The sequence below is a fragment of the Vulpes lagopus genome, chromosome 8 (genome assembly GCF_018345385.1).
Source record: "Vulpes lagopus strain Blue_001 chromosome 8, ASM1834538v1, whole genome shotgun sequence".
Taxonomy (NCBI): domain Eukaryota; kingdom Metazoa; phylum Chordata; class Mammalia; order Carnivora; family Canidae; genus Vulpes; species Vulpes lagopus.
Window position 1 is genome coordinate 40,695,112 of NC_054831.1, and position 26,832 is coordinate 40,721,943.

General features: G+C 38.9%; 1 protein-coding gene across 5 annotated transcripts in view; it reads left to right on the forward strand.

Moving 5' to 3' along the window:
- MTUS2 (microtubule associated scaffold protein 2) overlaps positions 1-26,832 on the forward strand; it is a 585,745-nt gene that overhangs the window by 414,979 nt on the left and 143,934 nt on the right. For all 5 annotated transcript variants that reach the window (XM_041765696.1, XM_041765701.1, XM_041765700.1 and 2 more), the window contains one exon: positions 11,191-11,292. In XM_041765696.1, the coding sequence (XP_041621630.1) occupies positions 11,191-11,292 (102 nt within the window). The remainder of the gene's footprint in view (positions 1-11,190; positions 11,293-26,832) is intronic.

Sequence of the window (26,832 nt, forward strand, 5' to 3'; positions counted from 1 at the left end):
ATATTTCACAGGATTTGGCATTTTATTACAAGTGAAGAAGTGATAAAAAGGAAGGAAATGAGGATGAAATCAACATTTCTGGTTTAGCCCTAAAACACATTTAGATAGGACTGAGAAGTGTTGTTAGGTGACAAGGTCAATATTGGGTATATTTAGTGTCATGTGCATGGGAGATATCCAAAAAGAGATGGATATTTCCATCCTACATGGATATATGTGTGTGTGTGCATATATATACCTATCAATTGATTGATAGATAAATATAGAGTACAAATAATAGGAGTTCCATAAGAAAGGAAACAGAAAATTCAGAGGGGAAGAAAAGAGACAAAGGAATTTCCCAGAATGATGATGAAGGGAGGTTTTAGGATGAGAGCCCTGCAACAGTCATAGAAATTACCAGTCCAGAAAAAAATGGAGAATTGAGGGTTCCAGGAAAATGAAATGGAACCTTTTACATAATTGTGAGAAGTATACTGTGATAGACTGTTTTGGTGGAGAATTAGCAAAATATATATAGAAATCTAAGCAAACAAAAACCAAGGCAGCTATTAAATCCAGGGAAAACAAAAAGTCATACACGTAAGGAAATTGCTCAGTTATGACTAATATTTATGTAAGTGTAACAAGATGAACAGTGAACTTTGGCTTAATCAAAAATTATGGTACAATTGTATTGATGAGGGAGTTAGTGTAGAAGCAAGCCTATGGAGATCAAAACTGTTATTTTCTGTAGTAGGAACATACTAAAATATATCTAAAATGTATATATCAAGAAATAGCAGTATAAACCTATTACTTAGATACATGGAGATAAATATTGGAAAAAATAGCCACAAAAAATTGGAAGTGATGAGTATTAACTGAGCTTATAGAGGGTAAGATACTGTTAGATTTTGTTTAAAGCCTGTGGAATGATCTTTTAGAAAGTTTCTGATGTCAAACTTTGTTTTGTTTTATTTTTTAATAGGTTAAAAAAAGGAATGCAAAATGAGAAAAAGTAAAATTACTGGCCTGTGTTGTGGTTGCAGTTATAACTGGTGACTAAATTTGATGGCCCTATCTGTGTCATTGTGTCTTCTAGCTGGACTCATGGAAGGTGACAACTAGGTTGGACTAGAATTGAGTTTTGCAGACCATTGTGACCATGGTGGTTTCCAATATTAGGACAAGAGTGTGGAGAGGAGGATAGTAGAGGTGAAGGACATTGGGATCAACTTTAGGTTGGATAGGAAAGGAGGTGAGAATAGAAAGAGCCTATTAGTTTGGGGGTAAAGGGATTCATAGTCTAGATTAGAGAAATGAACTGATGGAGTGGCAATAGCATAGTGAGATGGTTGGAGGATAGAAGTTGTGTTCCAAAAGTGGAGTATGTGAATTTCAGAGGTGAAGTTCTAGTTGATGACAAGGTTCAGGTGATATATGCAGGGGGCCCAAATGCCTGGGCAGGAGTAGCAGCAGATGCCAAAGGATAGAAAGTCTGGGATGTCAGATGAATTATGCATGAGATCTCGGGTGATGGCAGGACCTGGGGTAAACAGGAAGTCCATACCTGGGGGTAAGTGAGGAACAGTAACCTTGCTGTAGGTGACAGCAGGGAATGCTGTTAGCCTAGACCATTAGAAGACCATTAGCCAGAACATTAGAACATCAGAGGAAAAGAGGTTTCATATGAGCATGGAGGCTTCAAGTTCTGGTCGGGTATTAGATAGTTTGAAGGGGACTTCCTGACTCAAAGATAAATTGGCTAAAGAGTCTAAGGACAAGTGGCAACCATTTGAGAAGTTTGCTCTGTGGGAGATTGAGGATGAAAGTCCAAGGAGGGGGGATTATTTACCAAAAGGGTAAGGAGTTCCATGCAGTGTGGATGGAAGGTCAGAAAGAAGACTGGGTCACAAGGTGGAAAGGAGATTAGGGACTTATTGGCCTTCAACTTTAGGAAACAAATGTCTTAAGCTGTTCTCTGGTCTCTTAGTCTCCACCCAAAATAGAAGACCTTCAGCATCTGTGTTCTCCTGCCCTCGCCCCAGACTCCACTCTGAACATTCTCACCCCGGCCCCATCCAACTTCCCTTTAGATTATCCTACAGGGTCAGACTCACCTGGATTCATTGTGCTTCTGAGTACAGGTGGGTGGGCAGGCCATAGGATTCATTAGATTTCAGAACTCTCTGGAGCCATTGCAGTACAATGAAATGCAGGCTAAAATGAGGGCAGAATCAGGGAAATACAAACCAAAACCACAATGAGATACCACCTCACACCAGTGAGAATGGGGAAAATTAACAAGGTAGGAAACCACAAATGTTGGAGAGGATGCGGAGAAAAGGGAACCCTCTTGCACTGTTGGTGGGAATGTGAAATGGTGCAACCATTCTGGAAAACTGTGTGGAGGTTCCTCAGAGAGTTAAAAATAGACCTGCCCCACGACCCAGCAATTGCACTGCTGGGGATTTACCCCAAAGATACAGATGCAATGAAACGCCGGAACACCTGCACCCCAATGTTTCTAGCAGCAATGTCCACAATAGCCAAACTGTGGAAGGGGCTTCGGGGTCCATTGAAAGATGAATGGATAAAGAAGGTGTGGTTTATGTATACAATGGAATATTTCTCAGCCATTAGAAATGACAAATACCCACCATTTGCTTCGACGTGGTATTATGCTGAGTGAAGTAAGTCAATCAGAGAAGGACAAACATTATATGTTCTCATTCATTTGGGGAATATATATAATAGTGAAAGGGAATAGAGGGGAAGGGAGAAGAAATGGGTAGGAAATATCAGAAAGGGAGACAGAACATGAGAGACTCCTAACTCTGGGAAACAAACTAGGGGTGGTGGAAGGGGAAGAGGGTGGGGGGTGGGGGTGACTGTTTGGCGGGCATTGAGGGGGGCACTTGATGGGATGAGCACTGGGTGTTCTGTATGTTGGCAAATTGAACACCAATAAAAAATAAATGTATTAATAAAAATAAATGTATTAATAAAAATAAATTTATTAATAAAAATAAATAAATAAAATGAGGGCAGAAAGCCACAGGTTCAGAGCTTGGCTCAGCCACATACTGGTAAATGCAAATACATTACAGCCGCCATACCTTTAGTTTCTTCATTTGCAAAGTAATGATACCAGTAGCAATAGCAACAGAGTTCAGGAGTGGGGTAAAGTGAGATAATATACACAGAGGCAGCTGCAAACTGATTCCTGGCATTTATACATGCTAGTAAACAGGGGGTAAAACTGTTTACATGCAATAAAACAATAACCTCCATGATACATGCAATAAAACAATAACCTCCATGACAGCTCATACCACTCTTTCCCTGGAACAGTGCCTGACACATACATGGTACTTAATAATGAATAAGAGTATACTGGGACGTGGGAATATATTATTTGATACATTCCTATCTAGATAATGTTTCTATGCTTCATTTTATTCAAACTCTAAAATCTTCCCTTGAAATCTTCCCACAGTCCATTTGTCTTTTAAGTGACATCAGAATTTCTACGTTCTGATTACATCATTTCTTTTTCCCTATTTACCTCTTTTCAGTCACACTAGCACAATAATAATTACTTGCATTGTTGCCATGTTCGCATTTCATTTTTCTTCTGGCTCCTCTCCATCTTCCTTCCATGATTTTTCATGTTCCCTATCTGGGAGTGGGTCTGTAGAGCTAGGAAAGAATCAGCCCTGTTACCACGGCTTTGACAGGTGCATAGTGTGAGAATATTAGATGGACGGGATAAAGTCTATTGATGTATATATTTCTTTATCCTCTTCTGTTTACTATCTTTCCTTACTTATGCTGTGATTGAGTTGCATGCACATGTGGCCTATTGTTAGTGAGGTTCAGAGCCTGTAAAACTTCCTTTTTTTTTAAATAATAAATTTATTTTTTATTGGTGTTCAATTTGCCAACATACCGAATAACACCCAGTGCTCCTCCCATCAAGTGCCCACCTCAGTGCCCGCACCCAGTAAAACTTCCTTTTGATTTCTTTTGACATGCTTATTTATTTTTATGAAACAAGTATATAGCATTCTTGTAACCGTTATTTTAAATCTATTTTTCCCCATTTTGAGGTGCTCAGTCAGGACCCTGAGTGACCCACTGTCATTTGCCATTACATTTTGTTTTTAAAATGACAGTCTTATCCTTAGAGCAAACCCATCATTCTTGACTGGGCAGCTTTCCTCATAACCTCACAGCTCCCAGGCAGGTGGCCTCTGCCTTAAGCACCAATGATGAACGGGGTGTTAGTCACTTTTATGATGTCCAGTTTAGGAATAAAACACAAAATGGGTCTTCTCCCAGCAGGTGCCATAGTCACTCATGTCACTGTGGAAGGCCTTGACCACATGAGAAACTGGGCTTTTACGCTACTTTTTTCTGAACAACCCTATATGGATTGCCAGACAGAACCCTTCAACTTAGACCTTTGGGAGGCTTTTTGCTGCTTTATTTATAGCAAAGCATTTTGGGGCCATTTAAATGTATAGTAATTGTCTGTCCTGGAGTGGGTATGATCAGTAACAGGGTTTCAGATTAAAACTATGAACTTATCCTTTGATACCAGTGAGGCTGGCATTTCTTGGATTATTTACCAAGAAATACTCCTGGCTTCTCCTCCCTTCCATCCCAAAAGCTCGACTGAAAGGGCTCTGGTTTTGTATACACACATTCATTTGTATAGCTCTGAGTTTGCATGTGCAGAAGGTACTCTGAGGTACACAGGAGTAGTTTTGTTTTGTTTTTTGTTTTTTTTACACAGGAGTAGTTTTGACCAATGATGAACCCAGAAGAGATAAACATATATATATAAGGACCTGTTTTCTCTAGCTGACATTTTCAGGCCTTATCTGGCTGCACGTCACAAAAACCTAATCAAACTGCCTTAGGCCAAAAAGAACGCAAAAGGTCAGAAGGATTTTGGCTCACATAACTGAAAAGCTCAGGTGATATTGCTAATGTGAGGTAGGGCTGTACCCAGGTCCTTAAACAATGAAATCCTGAATTTTTTTTTTTTTTTTTTTTTTTGGTCTCCTGTCCCTACTTTCCCCCTCTCCTGGCTGCTTCTTCACAAAGGCTCTCCCCACTCGGAGGAGGCAGAGGAGGCAGAGGTTGCAATGGCAACTCAGGCTTATATCCCACCAGTTTAAGCATCTATCAGAAAAAGAATTATTTTCTACTAATTCCAGAAAAATTTGTAAGATAAAGGCTCTCATGATCCCAACCTGGATTTTGTTTTCATTCTCAAACCTGGGTGCTCTGTCACTCCAGTGTGATGCAGAGCTCTGATCAGGCAGGCCAGGGTCACAGGCCCACCTCCAGATCCAGGTGTATCAGCACCCCTCTACCCCCCAACACACCAGTCACATGGCCCATGAGGAGGGAAAGGTTAGTTCCCCCAGGTGAGCATGAATGCTGTTAAAAGAAACTGACCAGGCCAAACAAGAGACGTCTACTAGAGGTATAGTCTGCACTAGGGGAAAGAGAACAGCTAAGGCTGAATAGGGTTTAAGGAGAGACAAGTATTCAAGAGGAGCTGGGGAAAATCAGAAAAGCTTCATAAGTAAGTGATGGGGACTCAGGAGACTAATACAGACCAAGAAAAGAAATCAGTGCTTTTTTGGTGAATAAAAAGAGTTTCCTCATTTATTCATTCAGTTAGACATAGAAGATATGATAGGCTACTAATGCCCTAATCACTGGAACCACTGTTTGTTACCTTCCACTGCCACGGGAGCTTTGCATTGCACCTAAGTTGAGGGTCTTGAGATGGGGAGATCATCCTTAATTAGCTGGATAGACCCAGTGTAATCCAAAGCTTTGGAAAGGCTTTAAAAGGAAAATCATGTGATCTGATTAATGATTAAAGAAGATCATCCTGGCACTGGTAAGAAGGATGAGTTAGGTAGACATGAAGAAGGTAAGACACAGGATGGGAGAAATCACTTAGGAGATCTTCTAGCTGTTCCAGTGAGAATTAATGAGAACTGAGCTAGGGTAAATAGTGGGAATGGGTATAGGGTCAGATTCAGAAGCTGCTTCATAAGGCAGACAGGTAGCAGCTGATCAGATGTGGGAGTATAAAGAAGAGGGCTCCCTGGCATCTGGCTTCAGTGACCAGGGAAACCACCAATCAGGAAGAAAATCTGGGAAGAGAAATTATTTGAGAAGAAGAGAATTCATTCCAGTTGGAGCATGGTGATCTGGTCATTTCATAGGCTACAGTAATGTCTAGTTGGCAGCTAAAAACAGGTCTGGATCTCAAGAAAGATGTCTGGACCCATCTGGATTGGAAAGGATAGAGCTGATGTTCATCAGCATGTGCAACTTGGTGATGCAAGCGTGCTGAGTGGTCAAGAGCGTCCAGAAGAGTGGACAGGCGAACTCTCAGACAGCTTTACTCAGATGCAGGCAAAGGAGGAACCACAGTGAAGGAAAGAGAGAGAGTCCAGAGGGACAGGAGGAAAACCGTAAGACCACAACCCAGTCTGGCATTCCTAGGTACTCAGAGGTCTTACAGAGTTAGGTGAAAGCTTATGGGACATTTAAAAATCATAAGTCTGAGTCTTGATTCTAAGAAAACTGCAAAAAGCACTGAAAGTCTTGACTGATTGCCATAATTTTCTGTGCCATTAAGAATTCCCAGAACCACACTGGAGTTTTCTAGGCAATGCTGTGTTCCTGGGGGAGGGACCATGAAACCTTCCATCAAAGTTCTTGTAGAGTTGGTTGCACTGGGCTGATTTCTCTCCTTCTCCTTTCATGGATCAGACAAATTATTTTCATATTTGTTTTGGTTTCACTCCTTTTAACTGTTTATTTCTTTATAAAAGTAATATGTGATCATCATAAAAAATAAAATAATGCAGAAGTGCAGTAAAATAAAAAGTAAAATTCCCTCAATCCTACTGCTCAGAAGTAACCATTATTAACAATTTGGTACCTGCCTTTCAAATCTTATATAGTTAAAAGTATAATACAGGTAACATTTTGTGTTACAAACATGGGATAATAGCATGCACAGTGTTCAACAACAGCTCTTTTATTTATCACAGACATCTTCTGTGCCAGGACAATATAGAGCTACTTCATTCTTTTTAATAGCTACATAAAAGTACATAGTATGGATATACCACACTTTAGCCATTTCCCAGTGTGCATTTTGATTATTTACTCTTCTTTATTATTATGAATAATGTACGAAGTCTCTTTGCACGTAATCTTTTTGAGCTTGTGGTCATTGTGTTTAAGACAAACTTTTAGGCTTTTAACATTTTTCTTCTCAGCTCCCACAAGTCTCAGTACCTTTCCATAGTTATTGATACCAAAAAGCTGAGCAGAAGGAGGAATGAGAAGAATGAAGTGAGCCATAGATTGGATACTCTGAGGGATGGGGTGGAATAATGCAGTGACTTTGAGGATTCCAGGTTACAGCTTTCTGTAAGCCCTGGAATGCCTGGGCAAGACATCTTGAAAGAAGCCCGGTGGGAGGGAGTAGACAGGAGGGGACAGTGACTGAATGACCACATCAGGCAGGGAAGGTATGGCCCTACAATTGAGCCTTATGATCTAGTGGGGAAGGTAGACAATAAACAGGTGGATAGCATATATTCGGGGTACGATAAATGCTGTGGAGAAGAATGAAGCAAGAAAGCAAAGGCAGAGTGGCACATGGCAGGAGGGCTGTTTCACCTATGGTGTCGGGGGGCCTCTTTGAAGATGATGGAGACCTGAATGAAGGGATGAGTGAATCATGCTCAAGGCCTCAAGGAAATGTGTTCTGTGCAGAAGGAACTCAAGCTTAAAGGGCCCAGAATGGGAGGAGCTGTGGCTTGTTTGAGCACCAGCATGGCTGGCAGTGTAGTATGGCTAGAGTGTGTGAGCAGGTGCTAACAGTGGTGCCATCTCTGTATTAGGGTTCTCCGGAGACACAGAACCAATAGGATATACATACATGAACATGTAATACATTTGAGAGAGAGAGAGAGAGAATATATATAGAAAAAAATATATGTTCTATATACAAATTATATATATATTTGTATATTATATAATATATATTATAAGTAAATACATACACACACACACACACATATAAGGAGATTTTTTTATGAGGAATCGGCTCACATGTTTATGGAGGCTAAGAAGTCCCCAGGTCTATAGTTGGCAAGCCAGAGACCCAGAGACAGCTGATGGTTTAAGTTCCAGTCTCAGGGCAGAAGACCCATATCCCAGCTCACTCAACTAATCGAGCATGTGAACTTCCTTCATAGTCAGCCTTTTGTTCCACTCTGGCATTCAGCAGATCATATGAGACCTACTCACATTGGAGAGGGCAGTCTGCTTTATTCAGTCTACCAATTTAAATTTAATCTTATCTGGAAACACCCAGAATGTTCGACCAAATGTCTGGGCACCCTGTGACCCAGTCAAGTTGACACTTAAAGTTACCTATCACAATGTGTCTATGAAGTAGCCAGAAGAGGAGATCATCTGGGGCTATGCTGCTCAGTATGAGGTCCAGTGACCCATGAGCCATTACTGAGAGCTCAAAATGTGGTCAGTGCCAGATGTTGAAGTGATACTGAGTATGTTGGGTTAAATAAAAAATGTTATTTACTTATTAGTTTTTAAATGTTACTAGGAAATTTTAAATGACAGAAGTGGCTCATGTTTATATTTCTGTTAGCTAGTGCTGGTCTATAGGGCCTCACTGATGCAGCAAGGAGTTTACAGTTCGTTCTATCTTGGGAGGTGATCGGAGGGTTTCAAGATCGGGAATAACTTGCTCTAACTTAGATTTGAAGCAATTCATCTGCTGCTGTGGGAGAATAAGCTGTAGAGGAGCGGGAATGGGAACAGCAGATTAGGTAGGAGGCTATAGCAGAGAAGGAAGAGGAAATGGTGGTGTTGGGCTCTGCAGAGGCAGCCGAGGGGAGAGAAGCCGTCAGACCTGGGATGTACTCAGAGGCGAACAAACAAGCTTTGCTAATGGGCCAAATGCGGGCAGGGAGTAAAGACACAAACCAAGACGATGCCTAGTGTTGGGGCCTGAGCACAATGAGTGAAAGAGGGTGCCAGTTACTGAGATGTAAAAGACTAGGGGTATGTTAACTAAATGCCATGAAACATAGGAAGGAAGAGGAGGAAGAAAAAAGCATTGGGGGAGAGATACAAAAGAGAATTCAAGCTTCAGAAGAGCTCAATCAACGAGACTAAAAGAGTTTGTCAAAAAGCAGTAAAGCAGAGATGGTGACAGGTATGTGGGTGGAATAATAGAAGGCTTGTAAGCAAGGCTGGAGAGGCGGTGAGGCAGGTCCAATGGTCAGGGGATATGGGAACCAATCACGCCAGAAAAGAATGAAAGATAGGGAAGATGGTTCCAAAATACCTGCCTCTCTCTCCAAACTCCTGGAATGATCTTTCCCCACCATCTTATATACACAGGCATGCATACACATGCATGCACCAAATGTATAAATAATCTATAATAGTGCTTTTATATAAAATAAAAAAATTGATATATTTGAACATATTAAAATCTAAAATCACAATGGAATGAAATATACTATAAATTTTAAAAAGTCAAAGGCTGTAAAATATAATTTAAATAGCCTTCAAATAAAGAATTAATATCCAGAATATATGAAGAGTTCTTAATACATCAGTAAGAAAAATAGGCAAGGGATTTTAATTAGGCAATTTCCAAACAAAGAAATGCACACAACCAGTGTAAAAAGACTTTAAGGGTCTGGCAAAAATTAAAATGATTGAGACTTCGATGTCAATAGAGGATGGGGCATGTAGAGAGTTGCCCTTGTGCACTGTTAGATGCGAGTGTAAATTAGTAGCTCGTCCTGGAAGACAATTGGACTGTGTCTAACAACACAGCAAATGAGCAGACTCTTAATCCAGCAAAAGCACTTCTATGTATTTTTCCTGTAAAGATACCAGTGCCTGTATGCAAAGAAACAAGTAGAAGAATGTGTTTTGTAGCACATTTAGCTATTTTAGTAGCTAAAATTTGAAAACATTCTAAATTTTCATCAATAGGAGGATGGGTTGATGAATTATGGTACTTTTTTGCCTGTTACTATGTGACATCTTTAAAAAATCTATGCCTACGCTAATATAAAAAAGATCTTTAAAAATGTGGGTAGGTAAAGGAATTTCAATATATGATTCATTTAGCTAGCCAACAGCTGTATTGACATAGGTGTCAATAATATGTATAAATACCTAGAAAGAGGTCTAGAAGAATAACCACCAAATCACCTCCAGCAGATACCTCTGGAAGAGGAGTGAAGTTGCAGGCTTTGGGGAGTGGGAACTGAGACGTGTTCTGTATCTGAGGAATCATCTCCAAACTTTACTTTCAAAATGACATAATAAACTGTGCTGAGGTGGAGGCGAGTCTAGGTACATCCAGGTCTGTGTTCTTCCTCTAATCCTCCCTCCATTGTTCTTTGACTTTCTGTCGAAGGTGATGTGAAGGTGAGTGTCTGTGGCCAGCACACACGGGGACACGGCCCTGTGCTCCTGGACATAATTGGAGGAGAGTCCACATGCTGTTCTTTGTTATTGCTTACGCTCAGGTTATCCCATTCTGCTGGGGCCAGCTCTGACAGCAGTTCCACGAAGGCTCAGCTGCAGCTGCCAGAGCGAAAAGGCTCTCCAGGTCACCTCTGTGGACCAGCTGCATGGAAATGAATTAGAGGCAGACCACGTCCCCTGTGGCTTGTGTCTCAGTGATGCCGAAGTCATTAGCAGTTGTGTTTGGCTTACAGCTTCCGTCTCCATCTTCTGAACATTTGTTTGGGCAGGAAGAGGCGGGCAGGTGGAGTTGGTGGCTGAGGACAGTCTATCTTTAATTTCCGGGTCATTTGTCAGAGTCACTGGGGTGCAGTGACCTCCAGAGACAGGGGAATTTTTCATCAAATCAGAGACAGCAGTGTGCCTGCCGATTCCCCTGACCACTACAACGAAATTCCCTTTGCTCTAAATGAGTGTGTCATCCCTGAAGCACAGGGAGTGCTGACCATAGCAATAAATCACCCAAATATTATTTGCTGCCATTTGCCTTGCGTTAAGCCTCCCTTTCCACAAACAACTTGTGTTACTGTTTCATTTGTAACCAACTCTCTTTCCTTTTTCTCTTTTTAAATATAGGGTCAAAGAAAGAAGTACAAAAAGATCAAGATGCTAATAAACCTGCTGTATCATCTCCTAAGAGAACCGTGGCTTCAGCCACCAAGCTTCATTCTTCACCAGGTATTTAAGAAATGTGATCGGAGTTATTTGGGGAGAAGGCTAGAACTTGTCATTTATTTTGTTCACGTGTCATTAATGGAGCAGTGCCAGCCCATGTGGTAGGTGTGATTGTTCCAGGGCTTGACGTACATACACTGATGTGTTCTGACACAAGATGAAATGAACCAGCTGTTGGCATCATTTTGTGTTAAAAAAAAAAATGGAACTTTGCTGCTGGATGGATGCTGCTTTTCAGTGGTAGACTCTTCCTTGTGTAAGAGTATCTGCTCTTCCCGTGGCATGCAGAAATAATTTATAATTGAAAAACAGACTTTGGAGATCTAACCTCAAGAGAGAGTAATACTTTCTAAAAAGAAGAAAAATTGAAAAGCAACCGATATCAAATACTTGCGATTTTGTCAGTGAGGAAACCATATATTTACCTTCAGATATGAATAAACTAGGTAACATCACTTGAGAGTTGAAAATCATTTATATCTTGAAAATTCATTTTGTAAGGCATTTGTAGAACAGAATGCAATATCACCTCGGAACATTTTCTTTAAGCATGAAAATTGTAGCAATAATAGCAGCCAGGATACCAGGGACTGTCCTAAGCTCTTTAAACGTATTACTTTATTTAATGCCTGCAAGGACTGTGAGACAGGCACTATTATTGCCTCGCCCTTTTCATGTGAGGAAATTGAGGTACAGAGATTTTCAATAATTTGCCCAAAGTCACAGGAAGTAAGTAGTAGAATCACGATTTGATCCCAGCCACTCTGAATCTCAAAACTGCATTCTTAGTCACCACTCTATTAACCAGAAAGCTTAGAGAATAAGGAACTTATTAATACTTTAGCTAATTAAAAATGTACAAGAAAGAAGCCCAAGCCACATGTGAGTGGGTCAGGAGACAAAGCTGCATGTCTACATAGGGTGAGAGGTCGGATGGGAGGACCCTGCACTAAACTATAATTTCTGAAAGGCCACACCCTCACTGGATGAACTAGGAAGATAAAGGAAACTCACCCTGTAGGATGAGTCTAACCTCACATCTTTGGCTCTGAGAGAAGGTAGGGAAAGGAGACAGGTTCTCCCTTAAGGAGTCCTCACCCCCAATCTGCCCTGCCTTGATTTAACAGCCAGAATCCATGCTACCACTATGGTCTGAAAATTCAGTTTAACATACTGTAGCCCTTTCATGCACGTAGCAGAATGAAATGTAGCATCTTCACACACTCAAGGAAATAAACCACCATGAGTATGGTCCTTCTATTCCAGGGAAAGAGAGTAAAGGTTCTGCGTCATGTTAGACTTTGCTAAGTTAAAATATATGTGTTGAAACTTCTAGGGTAATCCGTAAAATAGAACATGTAGATTTGAACCAATGGAGGGGGAAAAGACCGGAACGAGAGGCAAAAAAAATGTTTCAGCCAATGAAAGTGAAGACAAGAAGGGGAGAAAGGAAAAAGAAAAAAAAGAGAGAGAGAGGAAAAAAAGGAAGACAAAGGAGGGAGAGAGGAGAAATTGAGGGAGTAGAATAAGATATTAGAAATGAGTTTAAATATGTCACAATGAATGTGCATGAACTAAATTCTCTAGACTAAATCAATGATTTAGATCACCAGCTGAGATTCACTTATTGAACAGTCTGAAAGTATTAAGTGTATGTTAGATGCTGGGAAATCGAGCTTTAGACTGCTTACACAGTACACACCTAAAATAAAGACTACTAAAAGGTTGAATGTGAAGGGAAATATATAATCCATGCAAATTCCAAAGAAAAGGAATTTTGCAGTGTTACAGCTTTGAAGCTTCTTTCTTAGGGAATAATTATTAAATATGAAATCACACATTTGTAAAGCATACAATTTGATACATCTTGACATGTATACACATGAGAAACTGTCACCACATCCAGACAACAAACATATCTGTTATCTTGGAAAGTATCCTGGTGCCACTTTGTGATCCTGCCCTCCTACCCCTCTGCACCCAACCCAATCCATACACCCCTCTCTGTTACATCTCTATAGATTAGTTTACATTTTCTAAAATCTATAAATGGAATCATATAGTATGTACTCTACTTTTCTTTGGATTATTTCTTTGAGTAGTCCATTCCTTTTTATTGATGAATAAAATTTCAGTGTGTGGATACCACAGTTTATCCATTTACTTGTCAATATACCTTTGGGCTTCTACACCAAGGATTTGGCTATTTTAAATAAAGCTGCTTTGCATATTTGTAGGAGTCTTGATATGGACATCTGGTTTCATTTCTCTTGGTAAATATCTAGGAGTGGCATGCCTGAGTCATATGGAGTTATTTGTTTAACATTTTAAAAATGTTAAAAGGTTTTCCAAGGTGGTTGTACCATTTTATGTTCCCAACAGTAGTGTGTAAGAGATCTAGTTCCTCTACCATTTTGCCCAGTGCTTGAGATGGCCAGTCTTTTTGAGTAGGTATGGAGTGGTATCTTGCATGGCTTTACTTTGCATTTCCCTAATAACTAATGATGTTATGATGTTGAACATCTTTTTATGTTTGTTTGACATCTGTATATGTTCTTTGATAAAATATCTATTCAAGGGGCTCCTCAGTGGCTCAGTCAGTGAAGTGTCCAACTTGATTTTGGCCCAGGTCAGAATCTCAGGGTTGTGAGAATGAGCCCTGTGTCAGGCTCTGTGCTGGGCATAGATCCTGCTTAGTATTCTCTCTCTCCCTCTCCCTCAGCCCCTTTCCACCTCCTCTCTTAAAAAAAAAAATAGCTATTCAAATATTTTGCCATTTTTAATTGTTTTTTCCCCATGTTACTGAATTTTAGGAGTTCTTGTGTGTTTTAGATACAATTTTTTCATCTAGATGATTTGCAGTCCCTCCCTACCCTGCATCTGTGGCTTGTTTTGCATTCTCTTAGCAGTGCTTTTGAAGAATACATGTTCTTAAATTTCCTGAAGTCCAATTCATAATTTTTTTCTTTTGTAGACCTTGTTTTTTTTGGTGCTATCTAAAAATATCTTTATTATCACCCTAGATCATAAAGATTTTCTTCTACATTTCTTTCTATAAGATTTAGCATTCGAGGCTTTATATTTAAGTCTGTGATTCATTTCAGTTAATTTTTGTACACAGTGTGACATGTGGCTTGAATTTGTTTTTATTACAGAGTACCATGCAACTAATTTCTACTCTGATCTTTATTTCTTTTATTCTGCTTATGTTGGGTCTAACTAAATGATATCATTACTTTGAAATCTTTCTTCTTTTCTAATGTGTTTATTTAGTACAGTAAATTTTCCTTTAGTCACTGTAGTCCACAAATTTTAGCTATAGTCCACAAATTTTGATGTATTGGGTTTCATCTCCATTGGATTCAAACTATTTTCAAATTTCCTTTATGATTTTTTCTTTACTCATGATTATTTCGAATTGTGTTTGCAGAGATCTGGGACTTTGCAGAGACCTTTCTCATTTTATTTCTAATTTAATTCTATTGTAGTTAGAGAACATACTTTAGATGAATTGAATCCTTTTAAATTTATTGAGACATGTTTTATGACTCACAACAAGATCTGTCTTGGTAAATGATTCATACATACTTAAGCAAAATGTCTATTCTACTGTATCTGTGTGAAGCATTTTACAAATGTCATGGGTCAAGTTGGCTGATGGCATAGTTCAAGTATTCTATATCCTTACTGATTTTCTGTCTACATGTTCTATTCATAATTGAGAGAAGGTTGTTGAAATCTCAGAGTGTAATTGTGAACTTGTCTCTTTCTCCTTCTGGTTCTGTCATTATCTGCTTCCTATGTTCTGAAGCTCTGCTATTAGGTACATAGATGTTTAGGATTGTTTATTGTTTTGCTGAAGTGTCCACTTTATCATTAGGAAATGGCCCTCTTTATTCTTGGTAATATTCTTTTCCCTGAAATCTACTTCTCAGTATTAGTTATGCACTTCTGTATTCCATTAGTTTAGCATGGCATACTTCTTTCCATACTTCTCCTTTTCATCTGTTTGCTTCTTTATATTTAAGTTGGTTTCTTATGGGCAGCTGGTAATTGGATCTTGCATTTTTCTCCAGTTTGAAAACTCTGCCTTTGATGTCATGTTATTGATTTGATTGGGATTAAGTCTACCATATTCCTGTTATTTTCTATACATCTCATATGTCCTTTTTTCTTTTGTCTCTACTTTACTGCCTTCTTTTATATTAATTGAATATTTATTATGATTCAGTTTGTTCTCTTTATTTTTTTTCTAATTTTATTTATTTTGAGAGAGAGAGAAAGCATGAGCAAGGGGAGGCAGAGAGAGAGAACCAGCTTCCCTACTGAGTAGGAAGCCCAATGTGGAGCTCGATCCCAGGACCCTGAGATCATGACCTGAGCTGAAAGCAGATGCTTAACTGACTGAGCCACCCAGGTGCCCCCATTTATTCCCTTTATTAATGTGTTAGCTATCTTTATGTTACTGAATTATTTTAGTGGCTACTTTAGGATTCATAATTTCTATCTTTAACTTTTCATATTCTAATTAAAGCAATATTGTATTTCTCCACATGTAATACAGTAGACCCTTGAACAGCATGGACTTGAACTGTGTGGGTCCCCTCACATATGCAGACTTTTTGCCAGTAAATACCGTACTGTACTATAAATATATTTTCTCTTTCTTACGATTTTTTAATTACATTTTCTCTATCTCACTTTATTGTAAGAATACGGTATCTAATATATGTAACATACAAAATACGTGTTAATCAATTGACTATGTTACCAGAAAGGCTTCTAATCAACAGTAGGCTATTAGTAGTTAAGTTTTGGGGGAGTCAAAAGTTATATGTGGATTTTTGACTATTATGGAGCTGTTGTCCCTAATCCCTGTGTTGTTCAAGGGTCAACTATGTAAGAATCTTCCAACTGTGTGCTCCCATCTCTCTCTTTCTAGCATTTGTACTGTTATCAAACACTTCCCTTCCACATATATCATAAACCTACACTACATTGTTGATTATCAATGATGTTTTCTTTCAAGGAGATTTATTTTTTTTTTCAAGGAGATTTAAATAAGAAAAAAGGCCTTTTGCCAATATCCCTGATGAACATGGGTGTAAAAATTCTCAACAAGATACTAGCTAATTGGATCCAACAGTACATTAAAAAGATTATTCATCATGAGAAAGTGTAATTTATTTTTGGGCTGCAGAGGTGAGGCAACATCCACAAATCAATTAACATGATACAGTACGTTAATAAAAGACAGCATAAGAACCATATAATCCTCTCAATAGATGCAGAAAAAGCATTGACAAAATACAAAATCTCTTCCTGATAAAAGCCCACAACAAAGTAGAGATAGAGGGAACATACCTCAACATCATAAAGGCCATATATAAAAGTCCCACAGCTAATATCATTCTCAGTGAGTAAAAATTGAAAGCTTTTCCCAGAAGGTCAGGAATATGATGTCCACTCTTACCACTCTGTTCAACATAGTACTGGAAGTCATAGCCTCGGCATTCAGACAACAAAAGAAATAAAAGGCATCTGAATCAGCAAAGAAGAAGTCAAGCTTTCACTCTTTGTAGATGACATGATACTCTATGTTGAAAACCCAAAAAACTACACCAAAAAATTTGCTAAAACTCATACAGGAATTTATCAAAGTCACAGATATAAAGCCAACACACAAAAGTCTATTGCATTTCTATACACCAACAGTGAAATAGCAGAAAGAGAAATCAAGGACTTGATTCCATTTACAATTGCACCCAAACCATAGGATTCCTGGGGATAAACCTAACCAAAGAGTTAAAGGATCTTTACTCTGAAAACTATAGAACACTTATGAAAGAAATTGAGGAAGACACAAAGAAATGGAAAAACATTCCATGCTCATGGACTGGAAAAACAAATATTGTGCAAATGTCTATGCTACCCAAAGCAGTCTACATATTCAGTACAATCCCTATCAAAATAACACCAACATTTTTCACACAGCTGCAACAAACAATTCTAAAATTTGTATGGAACCAGAAAAGACCCTGAATAGCCAAAGTAGTGTTGAAAAAGAAAACCAAAGCTGGAGGTATCACAATTCCAGACTTCAAACTCTATTACAAAGCTGTAATCATCAAGGCATTATGGTACTGGCACAAAAACAGACACATATATTCTAACAGAATAGATAACCCAGAAATGGACCCTCAACTCTATGGTCAATTAATCTTAAACAAATCAGGAAAGAATATCCAATGGAAAAAAGACAGTCCGTTTAATAAATGGTGTTGGAAAATTGGACGGCAACATATAGAAGAATGAAACTAGACTAGTATGTTACACTATACACAAAAATAAATTCAAAATGGATGAAAGACCTAAATGTGAGATAGGAATCCATCAAAACCCTAAAGGAAACACAGGCAGCAACCTCTTTAACCTTGGCTGCAGCAACTTCCTACTATACTTGTCTCCAGAGGCAAGGGAAACAAAAGCAAAAATGAACTATGGGACTTCATAGGTAAAAAGCTTCTGCACAGGAAAGGAAACAATCAACAAAACTAAAAGGCAACCTATGGAATGGGAGAAGATATTTGCAAATGACATATCACAAAAAAGGACTAATATCCAAAAATCTATAAATAACTCATAAAACTTAATACCCCTAAAATAAACAATTCAGTCAAGAAAGGAGTAGAAGACATGAACAGACATTTCTCCAAAGAAGACATACAAATTACCAATACACACACATTAAAAATGCTCAACATCACTCAGCATCAAGGAAATCCAAATCAAAACCACAATGAAAAACCACCTCAATTTGGCTATTGTGGACATGAGAAGGACAAACATTATATAATATCAGAAAGGGAGACAGAACATGAAGACTCCTAACTCTGGGAAATGAACTAGGGGTGGTGGAAGGGGAGGAGGGTGGGGGGTGGGGGTGAATGGGTGACAGGCACTGAGGAGGGCACTTGACAGGATGAGCACTGGGTGTTATTCTGTATGTTGGCAAATTGAACACCAATAAAAAATAAATTTATTATTAAAAAAATACCACCTCAAACTGGTTAGAATGGCTAAAATTAACAACTCAGGAAATAACAGATGTTGGCAAGGATGTGTAGAAAGGGAAGCCATCTTATACTATTGTTAGGAATGCAAACTGGTACAGCCAGTCTGGAAAACAGTATGGAGATTCCTCAAAAAGTTCAAAATAGAGCTATCCTATGACCCAGCAATTGCACTGCTAGGTGTTTATCCAAGGGTGCAAGCATAGTGATTCGAAGGGGCACCCCAATGTTGATAGCAGCAATGTCCACAGCAGCCAAACAATGGAAAGAGACCACATGTCCATCAACAGATGAATAGATAAAGAAGATGTGGTATAGATATATACAATGGAATATCACTAAGCCATCAAAAAGAATGAAACCTTGCCATTTACAATGGTGTGGATGGAACTAGAGGATATTATGCTAAGCAAAATAAGTCAGAAAAAGACAAATACCATATTATTTCACTCATATGCAGAATTTAAGAAACAAAACAGGTGAACATAGGGGAAGGAAAGGAAAAACAAAAAAAGCAGAGACGGAGGCAAACTATAAGAGACTCCTTTTTTAAGATTTTATTTATTTGTGAGAGAGAGCATGAGTGGGGGAAGGGGGGAGAGGGACAAGCAAACTTCCCACTGATTGGGGAGCCCAGTGCAGGGCTGGATCTCAGGACCCTGAGATCATGACCTGAGCCAAAGTCAGAACTTAACTGACTGAGCCACCCAGGTACCCAAGAGACTTTTTACTATAGGAACAAACTGAGTGTTTCTGGAGGGGTGGTGGATGGAGACAAGGCGTAATTGCTGATAGACATTAAGAAGGGTACTTGCTTCATCCTTCTACATGTGGCTGTCCAATTTTCTCAACACCATTTATTAAAGAGACTGTCTTTTTTCCATTGGATATTCTTTCCTGCTTTGTCAAAGGTGAGTTAACCATAGAGTTGAGGGTCCATTTCTTGGTTCTCTATTCTGTTCCATTGATCTATGTGTCTGTTTTTGTGCCAGTACCATACCGTATGATGATCACAGCTTTGTAATACAGCTTGAAGTCCGGTATTTTGATGTCCCCAGCTTTGGTTTTCTTTTTCAACATTCTTCTGGCTATTTGGGGTTTTTCCTGGTTCTGTATGAATCTGAGGATTATTTGTTCCAATTCTGTGAAGAAAGTCCATGGTATTTTGATAGGGATTGGATTGAATGTGTAGATTGCTCTGGGTAAGCATAGATGTTTTCACAATATTTATTCTTCCAGTCTATGAGTATGGAATGTTTTTCCATCTATTTGTGTCTTCCTCAATTTCTTTCCTAAGTGTTCTGTAGTTTTTAGAGTACAGATGCTTTACCTCTTTGGCTAGGTTTATTACCAGGCATCTTATGGTTTGGGTGCAATCATAAATGGAATTGATTCCTTAATTTCTCTTTCTTCAGTCTCATTGTTAGTGTATAGAAATGTAACTGATTTCTGTGCATTGATTTTATATCTTACCACATTTCTAAATTGCTGTATGAGTTCTAGAAACTTTGGGGTGGAGTCTTTTGGGTTTTATATACAGTATCATGTCATCTGCAAACAGTGAGAGGCCAACAAGCACATGAAAAAATGCTCCACATCCCTTGCTATTAGGGAAATACAAATCAAAACCACAATGGGATACCACCTTACATTAGAGAGAATGGCTAAAAATAAGATGGGAAACAACAAATGTTGGCAAGGATGTGGAGAAAGAGGAATTCTCTTGCACTGTTGGTGGTAATGCAAACTGGTGGAGCCACTCTGGAAAACAGTGTGGAGGTTCCTCAAGAAGTCTAAAACAGATCTATCCTACCACCCAGCAGCTGTACTACTGGATATTTACCCCAAAGATACAGATGTAGTGAAATGACAGGACACTTACATCCCAATGTTCATAGCAGCAGTGTCCACAATAGCCTAACTGTGGAAGAAGCCACAATGTCCTTCAACAGATGACTGGATAAAGAAATGTGGTACAATGGAATATTACTTAGCTAGACATCAGAAAGGATGAATACCTACCATTTACATCAACATGGATGGAACTGGAGGGTATTATGCTGAGTGAAATAAGTCAGTTGGAGAAAAACAGTTATAATATGGTTTCATTCATATATGGAATATAAGAAATAGTGAAAAGGACTCCAAGGGAAAGTGGGTAATTGAGTGGCAAAAAATTAGAGAGGAAGACAAACCATAAGAGACTCCTAACTTTGGGAAACAAAGGGTTGCAGAAGGGAAAATGGGTGGGGGGATAGGGTAACTGGGTGACGAGCATTAAGGAGGGCAGAAGATGAGATGAGCATTAGGTGTTATATGCTAGCAAATTGAATTTAAATACTTTGTTTTTTTAAAGGAGGGCACTTGCTGTAATGAACACTGGGTGTTATATGCAACTGATGAATCAGTAGATTCTACCCCTGAAGCTAGTAATATGCTATATGTTAACTAACTTGAACTTAAATAAAATAAAATAAAATAAAAATAAAAGAATCATAACTACATTTCAAAAGTACAAAAAATTGTGTATGAGTTAACCAGTAACTTTAGTAAACCACAGATATTTTGAAAAAAATAAGAAAAATTAGCTAGTTATCAAGCCAGAAAAGAGTATCTATCAAAAACAGAAGAGATAATTTAACTATAGTACACTACTTGTAGTAATCAACAGCTGAAATATTAAAATACATATTCTGGAAAAAACAGTTTTAAGATGTGTTAAGCAACAATTGGGTCAAGTTAAAACCAAATAAAAAATATCAGAATATCTATAAAAAATAAGGAATGAAATTGGATATGGCTAAATCAAATTTATCCATAAAAGAGTAACCACAAATTTTAAATATCAAAACAGAACCACAATACCAACAAAACAGGACAAAAGTATCTCAAAGGGAAACAGATTAACATACACATTAAGTTTTTATTACTACTTTACTTATTCACTTAAATTTGTTTTATTTAATAAATTTGCATTGGAGGAGGTTCAAAAAAATAAAAAAAGAAAAAGAATAAAGGTCTTTTAGAATCACTCATTTAATTCTCATTTCTAGTGCTTTTTGTTCCTTTATGGAGATCCAGATTTCCATCTGCTATCATTTTTCTTTTACCTGAAGGATTTTCTTTGACTTTTTTGGTGGTGGAGGTTTCCTGGTGGCTGAATCTTTCTGGTTTTGTTTACCTTTATTTTTCATGAATACTTGTACTTTGTTCAGAATTCAACTTGGCCCTTTTTTCCCCCTTGAGTTATTTAAAGATGTTGTTCTACTGTCTTGATTTGAATGGTTTCTAGTGAAAGCAGACTGCTATCCTTGTCTTTGTTTCTCTGCACATAATGGGTCTCCTTCAGGGGCACCTGGGTGCTGAGTCAGTTAAGTGTCTGCCTTCAGCTCAGGTCATGATCCCAGAGTTCTGAGATCAAGTCCCATGTCAGGCTTCCTGCTCAGTGGGGCATCTGCTTCTCCCTTTCCCTCTGCCCTTATCCCTCTGCTTATGTGCGCGGTCTTTCTCTCTCTAACAAAAAAATAAAATCTTTTAGAAAAATGTGTCTTTTTCTCCTCTGGCTGCTTTAAAGCTGTTCTGTTTCTCACTGTTTGTTTGTTTTTTTTTTTTTATCACTGGTTTTGAGCAATGTGATTACACTATACCTTGTTATCCTTTTCTTTGTGAGTTTATGCTTGAGGTTTGTTGTGATTCTTACATCTGTGGATATACAGTTCTCGTAAAATTCCAAAAATTTTGGCCATCACTTCTTCAGAAATGTTCAGTCCTGCCCTCTCCTCTTCAGGGACTCCAGTTGTATGTCTATTAGGCCACTTGAAGTTGACCGCAGCTCCTGTCCAAACTGATGATACTGTTCTTTTTCTTTCAGTCACTTACCTCTGTTTGTCTCATTTTGGATAGTTTCTCTTGTAGTATGTGTGCTAATTTTCCTTTCTCTTTTTGAAAAAGAATAACACTTATTTGTTTGTCCTCCTAGTCACAGTTCTGTGGGTTAGACATCCAGGCTTAAGTGGGTTCTCTGTTTCGAGTATCACAAGGCTGAAATCATCATGTCAGCTGAGCTAAGTTCTTGACTGGAGGCTCTGGAGAAAAAATCCACTTCCAAATGCATTTGGGTTATTGGTAGAACCAGTTCATTGTAGTGTAGGACTGAAGTGTCTGTTTACTTGCTGGCTGTCGCTTAGGGACTACTTTCAGCCCCTAGGGCCCTTGACAGCCACTATTCTACTTTCTGTTTTATGGATATGTTTATTCTGGACATTTCATATACATGGTATCATATGATATGTAGCCTTTTATATTGGTTTCTTTGACTTTGCATAATGTTTTTGAGGTTTGTTCATGTCAAAGTATGAATCAGTATTGTATTCCTGGTTTGGGCTAAATAATATTCCATTATATAGATATATCAATTTGGTTTACATTCATCAACTGATGACATTTAGGTTGTATCCAGTTTTGGGCTCCTATGAGTAATGCTGCTTTGAACATTCATGTTACAGTCTTTCCTTAGGTCATGCCTAAATCTAATCTTAATCCCATTCTGTGTATTTTCCATTTTAGACATTTGATTTTTCAATCTCTAGAATTTTCATACAGGCTTTTAAAAAAATCTGTTTTGTTTCTATTTGACATATTTAATTGTTCCACTACCTTCTTGAATATATGGAATATAGTTACAAATAACTGTTAGTCATCTGTGTCATTTCTTGTGGGCTTCAATTGATTTCATCTCTCCATATTATGGGTTATATATCCCTGTTTATTTGTGTGCCTGAGAAATTTTTAGATGTCAGACACTCTAAATTTTTCCTTGTTGGCTAGTGGATTTTTTTATTCTTGTGAATATTGTTATATTCTTAAGCTTTGTTCTTTTTTTTTTTTTATCTATCTATGATAGTCACACACACAGAGAGAGAGGCAGAGACACAGGCAGAGGGAGAAGCAGGCTCCATGCCCTGGAAGCCCGACGTGGGATTCGATCCTGGGTCTCCAGGATCGTGCCCTGGGCCAAAGGCAGGCGCCAAACCGCTGTGCCACCCAGGGATCCCTTAAGCTTTGTTCTTAAATAAAACTATGTTACTTGGAAAGAGTTTGGTTATTTTGGGTTTCAACTGTCAACTTTGTTAGGTCACAACTAGTGATCAGTCCAGAGCTAATTTTACCATACTACCAAGTCAAGATCCTACTGGATATTCTACCCATTGCCCCGTGAATTATGAGGTTTTACACTCTGGCTGATGGGAACAGGAACACATTCTGAATCTCTGTGAGCTCTCAGGAATTACTCCCTGTGGCCCTTTGTGGAATTCCTTCCCTGGCCTTGGATACTCTCCTCCCAGACATGCACCTGGCCAAAACCTTGAGGGGACCCTCTCTGCACATGTCCAGAGTGCTCTCTCTGTGGAGTGACATTCTCCCTGCTAATCTGAGCCCTCAGCTCCCTGAGCCCTCAGCTCCCTTTTCTCAACTTGGGGAAAACACAGATCTCAGCTGAGTTCACCAACTCATGCCATGGCCTGAAAGGTCACTCCAGGAAGCTGGCTTACCCTTACTTGGCAGCTTAGGGATCCCTGTGCTTCATTGCCTAATGTTGCTATCATGAAAACCATTATCTTATATATTTTGACTGAGTATTTTGGGTTTGTTTCAGATCAGAAGGTAAGTCTGATAATTCTCACTCCATCTTGGCCAAAAGTAGTTGCATTTTTTAACATAAAAATTTAAGGCAGCCTGGGTGGCTCAGCAGTTTAGCACTGCCTTCAGTCCAGGGTGTGATCCTGGAGACCCTGGATCGAGTCTCACGTCAGGCGCCCTGCATGGAGCCTACTTCTCCCTCTGCCTGTGTCTCTGCCTCTGTGTGTGTGTGTGTGTGTGTGTGTCTCATGAATAAATAAATAAAATATTTTTAAAAAAATTTTTTTTAAATTTAGCAATTGCTGTAATACTATTAAACCATGATTTTAAAACCCTGGAGGAAAGTTCAGATTTACCCTGATACCTATTACTTCTTATAAATAATAATAAATTTCCTGAAGAGAATATTTTTATGTCAATCTTTATTTTTCCTAGAGAATGGATTATAGTAACAAATGTTTAATAGTTGGCTTTGGAAAACCCTGATTATAACTTCCTGGGACTTTTTTGTTCATTTATAAATCAATAAAGAAGAGACAAGAATCTACTCCTTTGGAATGGAAAATGTAAAGCTCTCCCTTTTAGAGAGTAGATTGGTACCCAGTTTATTTAATTCCTGCCCTCATGCATGCTCAGGACTGGCTAGAAGGAAATTTCCTTCCCTCATAGAATTTTCTGTTCACCTTCCCCACCACTAGCCTACCTCAGATAAACAAGTACCAGGACTACATAGGAAAATAGTGTCATACTCCGCAAAATTTTCTGGAATAAATTTAGATCCATTTAAGAGAAATAAAACCTGGGGCCTCTGGGTAGCTTAGTGAGTTAAACATCTGCCTTTGGCTCAGGTTATGGTCCCAGGGCCCTGCAATCAAGCCCCACATTGGGATCCCTACTCAGTAGGGAGTCTCCCTTTTCCCCTCCCCTCTACTTGTGATCTCTCACTCTCTCAAATAAATAAATAAAATCTTTTAAAATTTTTAAAAAAGAAAAAGCCTATATAAGACCATGAAGAATTGGGCACATGTGCTACCCAGAGGGTCTTGCTGGTGCCAGTCTGCAAGAATCAGATTTCCTTTCTGCTAGGATGTTGGCCAAACTCATGAAGTGCTTTTCCTTAAGCCAGAAGGCTATCTATCTAAGTTATGTCCTATCATTCTTATTTACAAAGGTAAGGTCATGGGCCTTCTCAGATCTTGTAAATACACAGATTCCAATGCTTCCTTGTTTATTTATCATGTCAGTTAAGCTTCAAGCTTTAAAATTAAACCAAGCTTTTCCATCCATTAGAATCCTCTAGATAGTGAGCCTGTGGCTGCAGATGAATTTTTAATATTCTCTTTCCATTTTCAAGGGCTGTGTTCTCCCCAGTGCTCTGCCTTTGCACGCAAACAGCTTGTATTCACCTTTGTGAGAATATAAGGTTACTGGCTTTTTCTTCCGAGCTGCCAGTTGTCACCAGTATCACCACAGATTCTATCTGCCCCTCATCAGAGTTATCCAGTCAATAGAATGGCTGAAGAGAAGTTGTGATTGGAGAGAGATTGAGATAATGGGAGGATGTTCTGAACTTAATGTATGCCCCGAACCTGTGAGATCTGTCAGAGATGCTGTAGAGTGGGCCAGCAGTGTGCTGAAGTCAGAGCTCAGGGCAAGGAATTAGAAATGTGAGATCCAGACCTGGCTGGGCCTCCACTGACCATCGATTGCTTCAGATCAAGGACGAGGCCTCATTCCTGTGCACTCCCCACTGCAGCTTGTACAAACCATTCACAGAGTAGGTGCTCAATAAAAGCTGTCAGATATATTGGTTCCCCACAAAACATGACAGGAAGTGTATATATTAAATCAGATCTTGTCTGTAGGTCATGGTAAGACACTGGTCTAGGTGTTTCTGTTCATATATTTCAGATTGAAGAGTTGCTGTGGGGATAATCCTAATTAACAGTTGGGAAGTTTACAAGGATCAGTCAATAAAAAACTGGCTGTCAGGGAAATTCTCATTTTCATTTTGTTCAAAGACTCCAAAACCATCAATAAGCCTAATTCGGAAAGTCTTTATTCATTAAATCAGCTTCCTAGTGCACCTGAATGGAAATCAGGAGGCAATTGTAGGAGACCCAATTTTTTGGAAAGAGACCAAACACGTCTAAGTAAGCTCTGTCTGCCTGTGGACAGAGGTCAGTGGCATACATGCCTCTACCACCCCAGAAGTAATACAAATACTGCAAGGAATAGGAAGGAGATGATAACAGAACCTTCCAGCACTTGCAAGTATCCTCAGGTGACATGGCATGCCTCTCACTTAAAACATTTCTCTGGCTCTTCCAAAGGAACATGGGTGTAGGTCAGAAGTGAGTCACTGTCAGCACATTTCATCTCACATGCCAGCCATGTGTTCTCTGAGCTTCATGTGATCACTGCCCTCTGCCACTTTTCCACCCTGTTCCCTTACTTCCTAAGCTGATTGGCATTTTGCTGGCTTTTAGGAGAAGACAGTAGAAACAAACAAAATTCTCCTTAATTTTTAGTGGAAACAGGTGAAGCTGGCTGTATGTCAGTCATTTTTTTTTTCAACATAAGGTCTCTGTCTCCAAGATGGTAGATGAGCTTGTGTAGCTATACCATCCTGGGAATGGTGTGACATGTGGGTGGACAGGAAAGTAAGTGACAGAACAGTACTTCAGCAAGTTAAGTATAGAAGTACTTCACACAAATTGACAGCACAAGAAAGAATACTGGTTTTAGTGAGGGCCAAAAATATGCTGCTGACGGTAAAGTGATTATTGGTCACAGGCAGAGTCCTAGATAATATATTTAGAAAATGGCA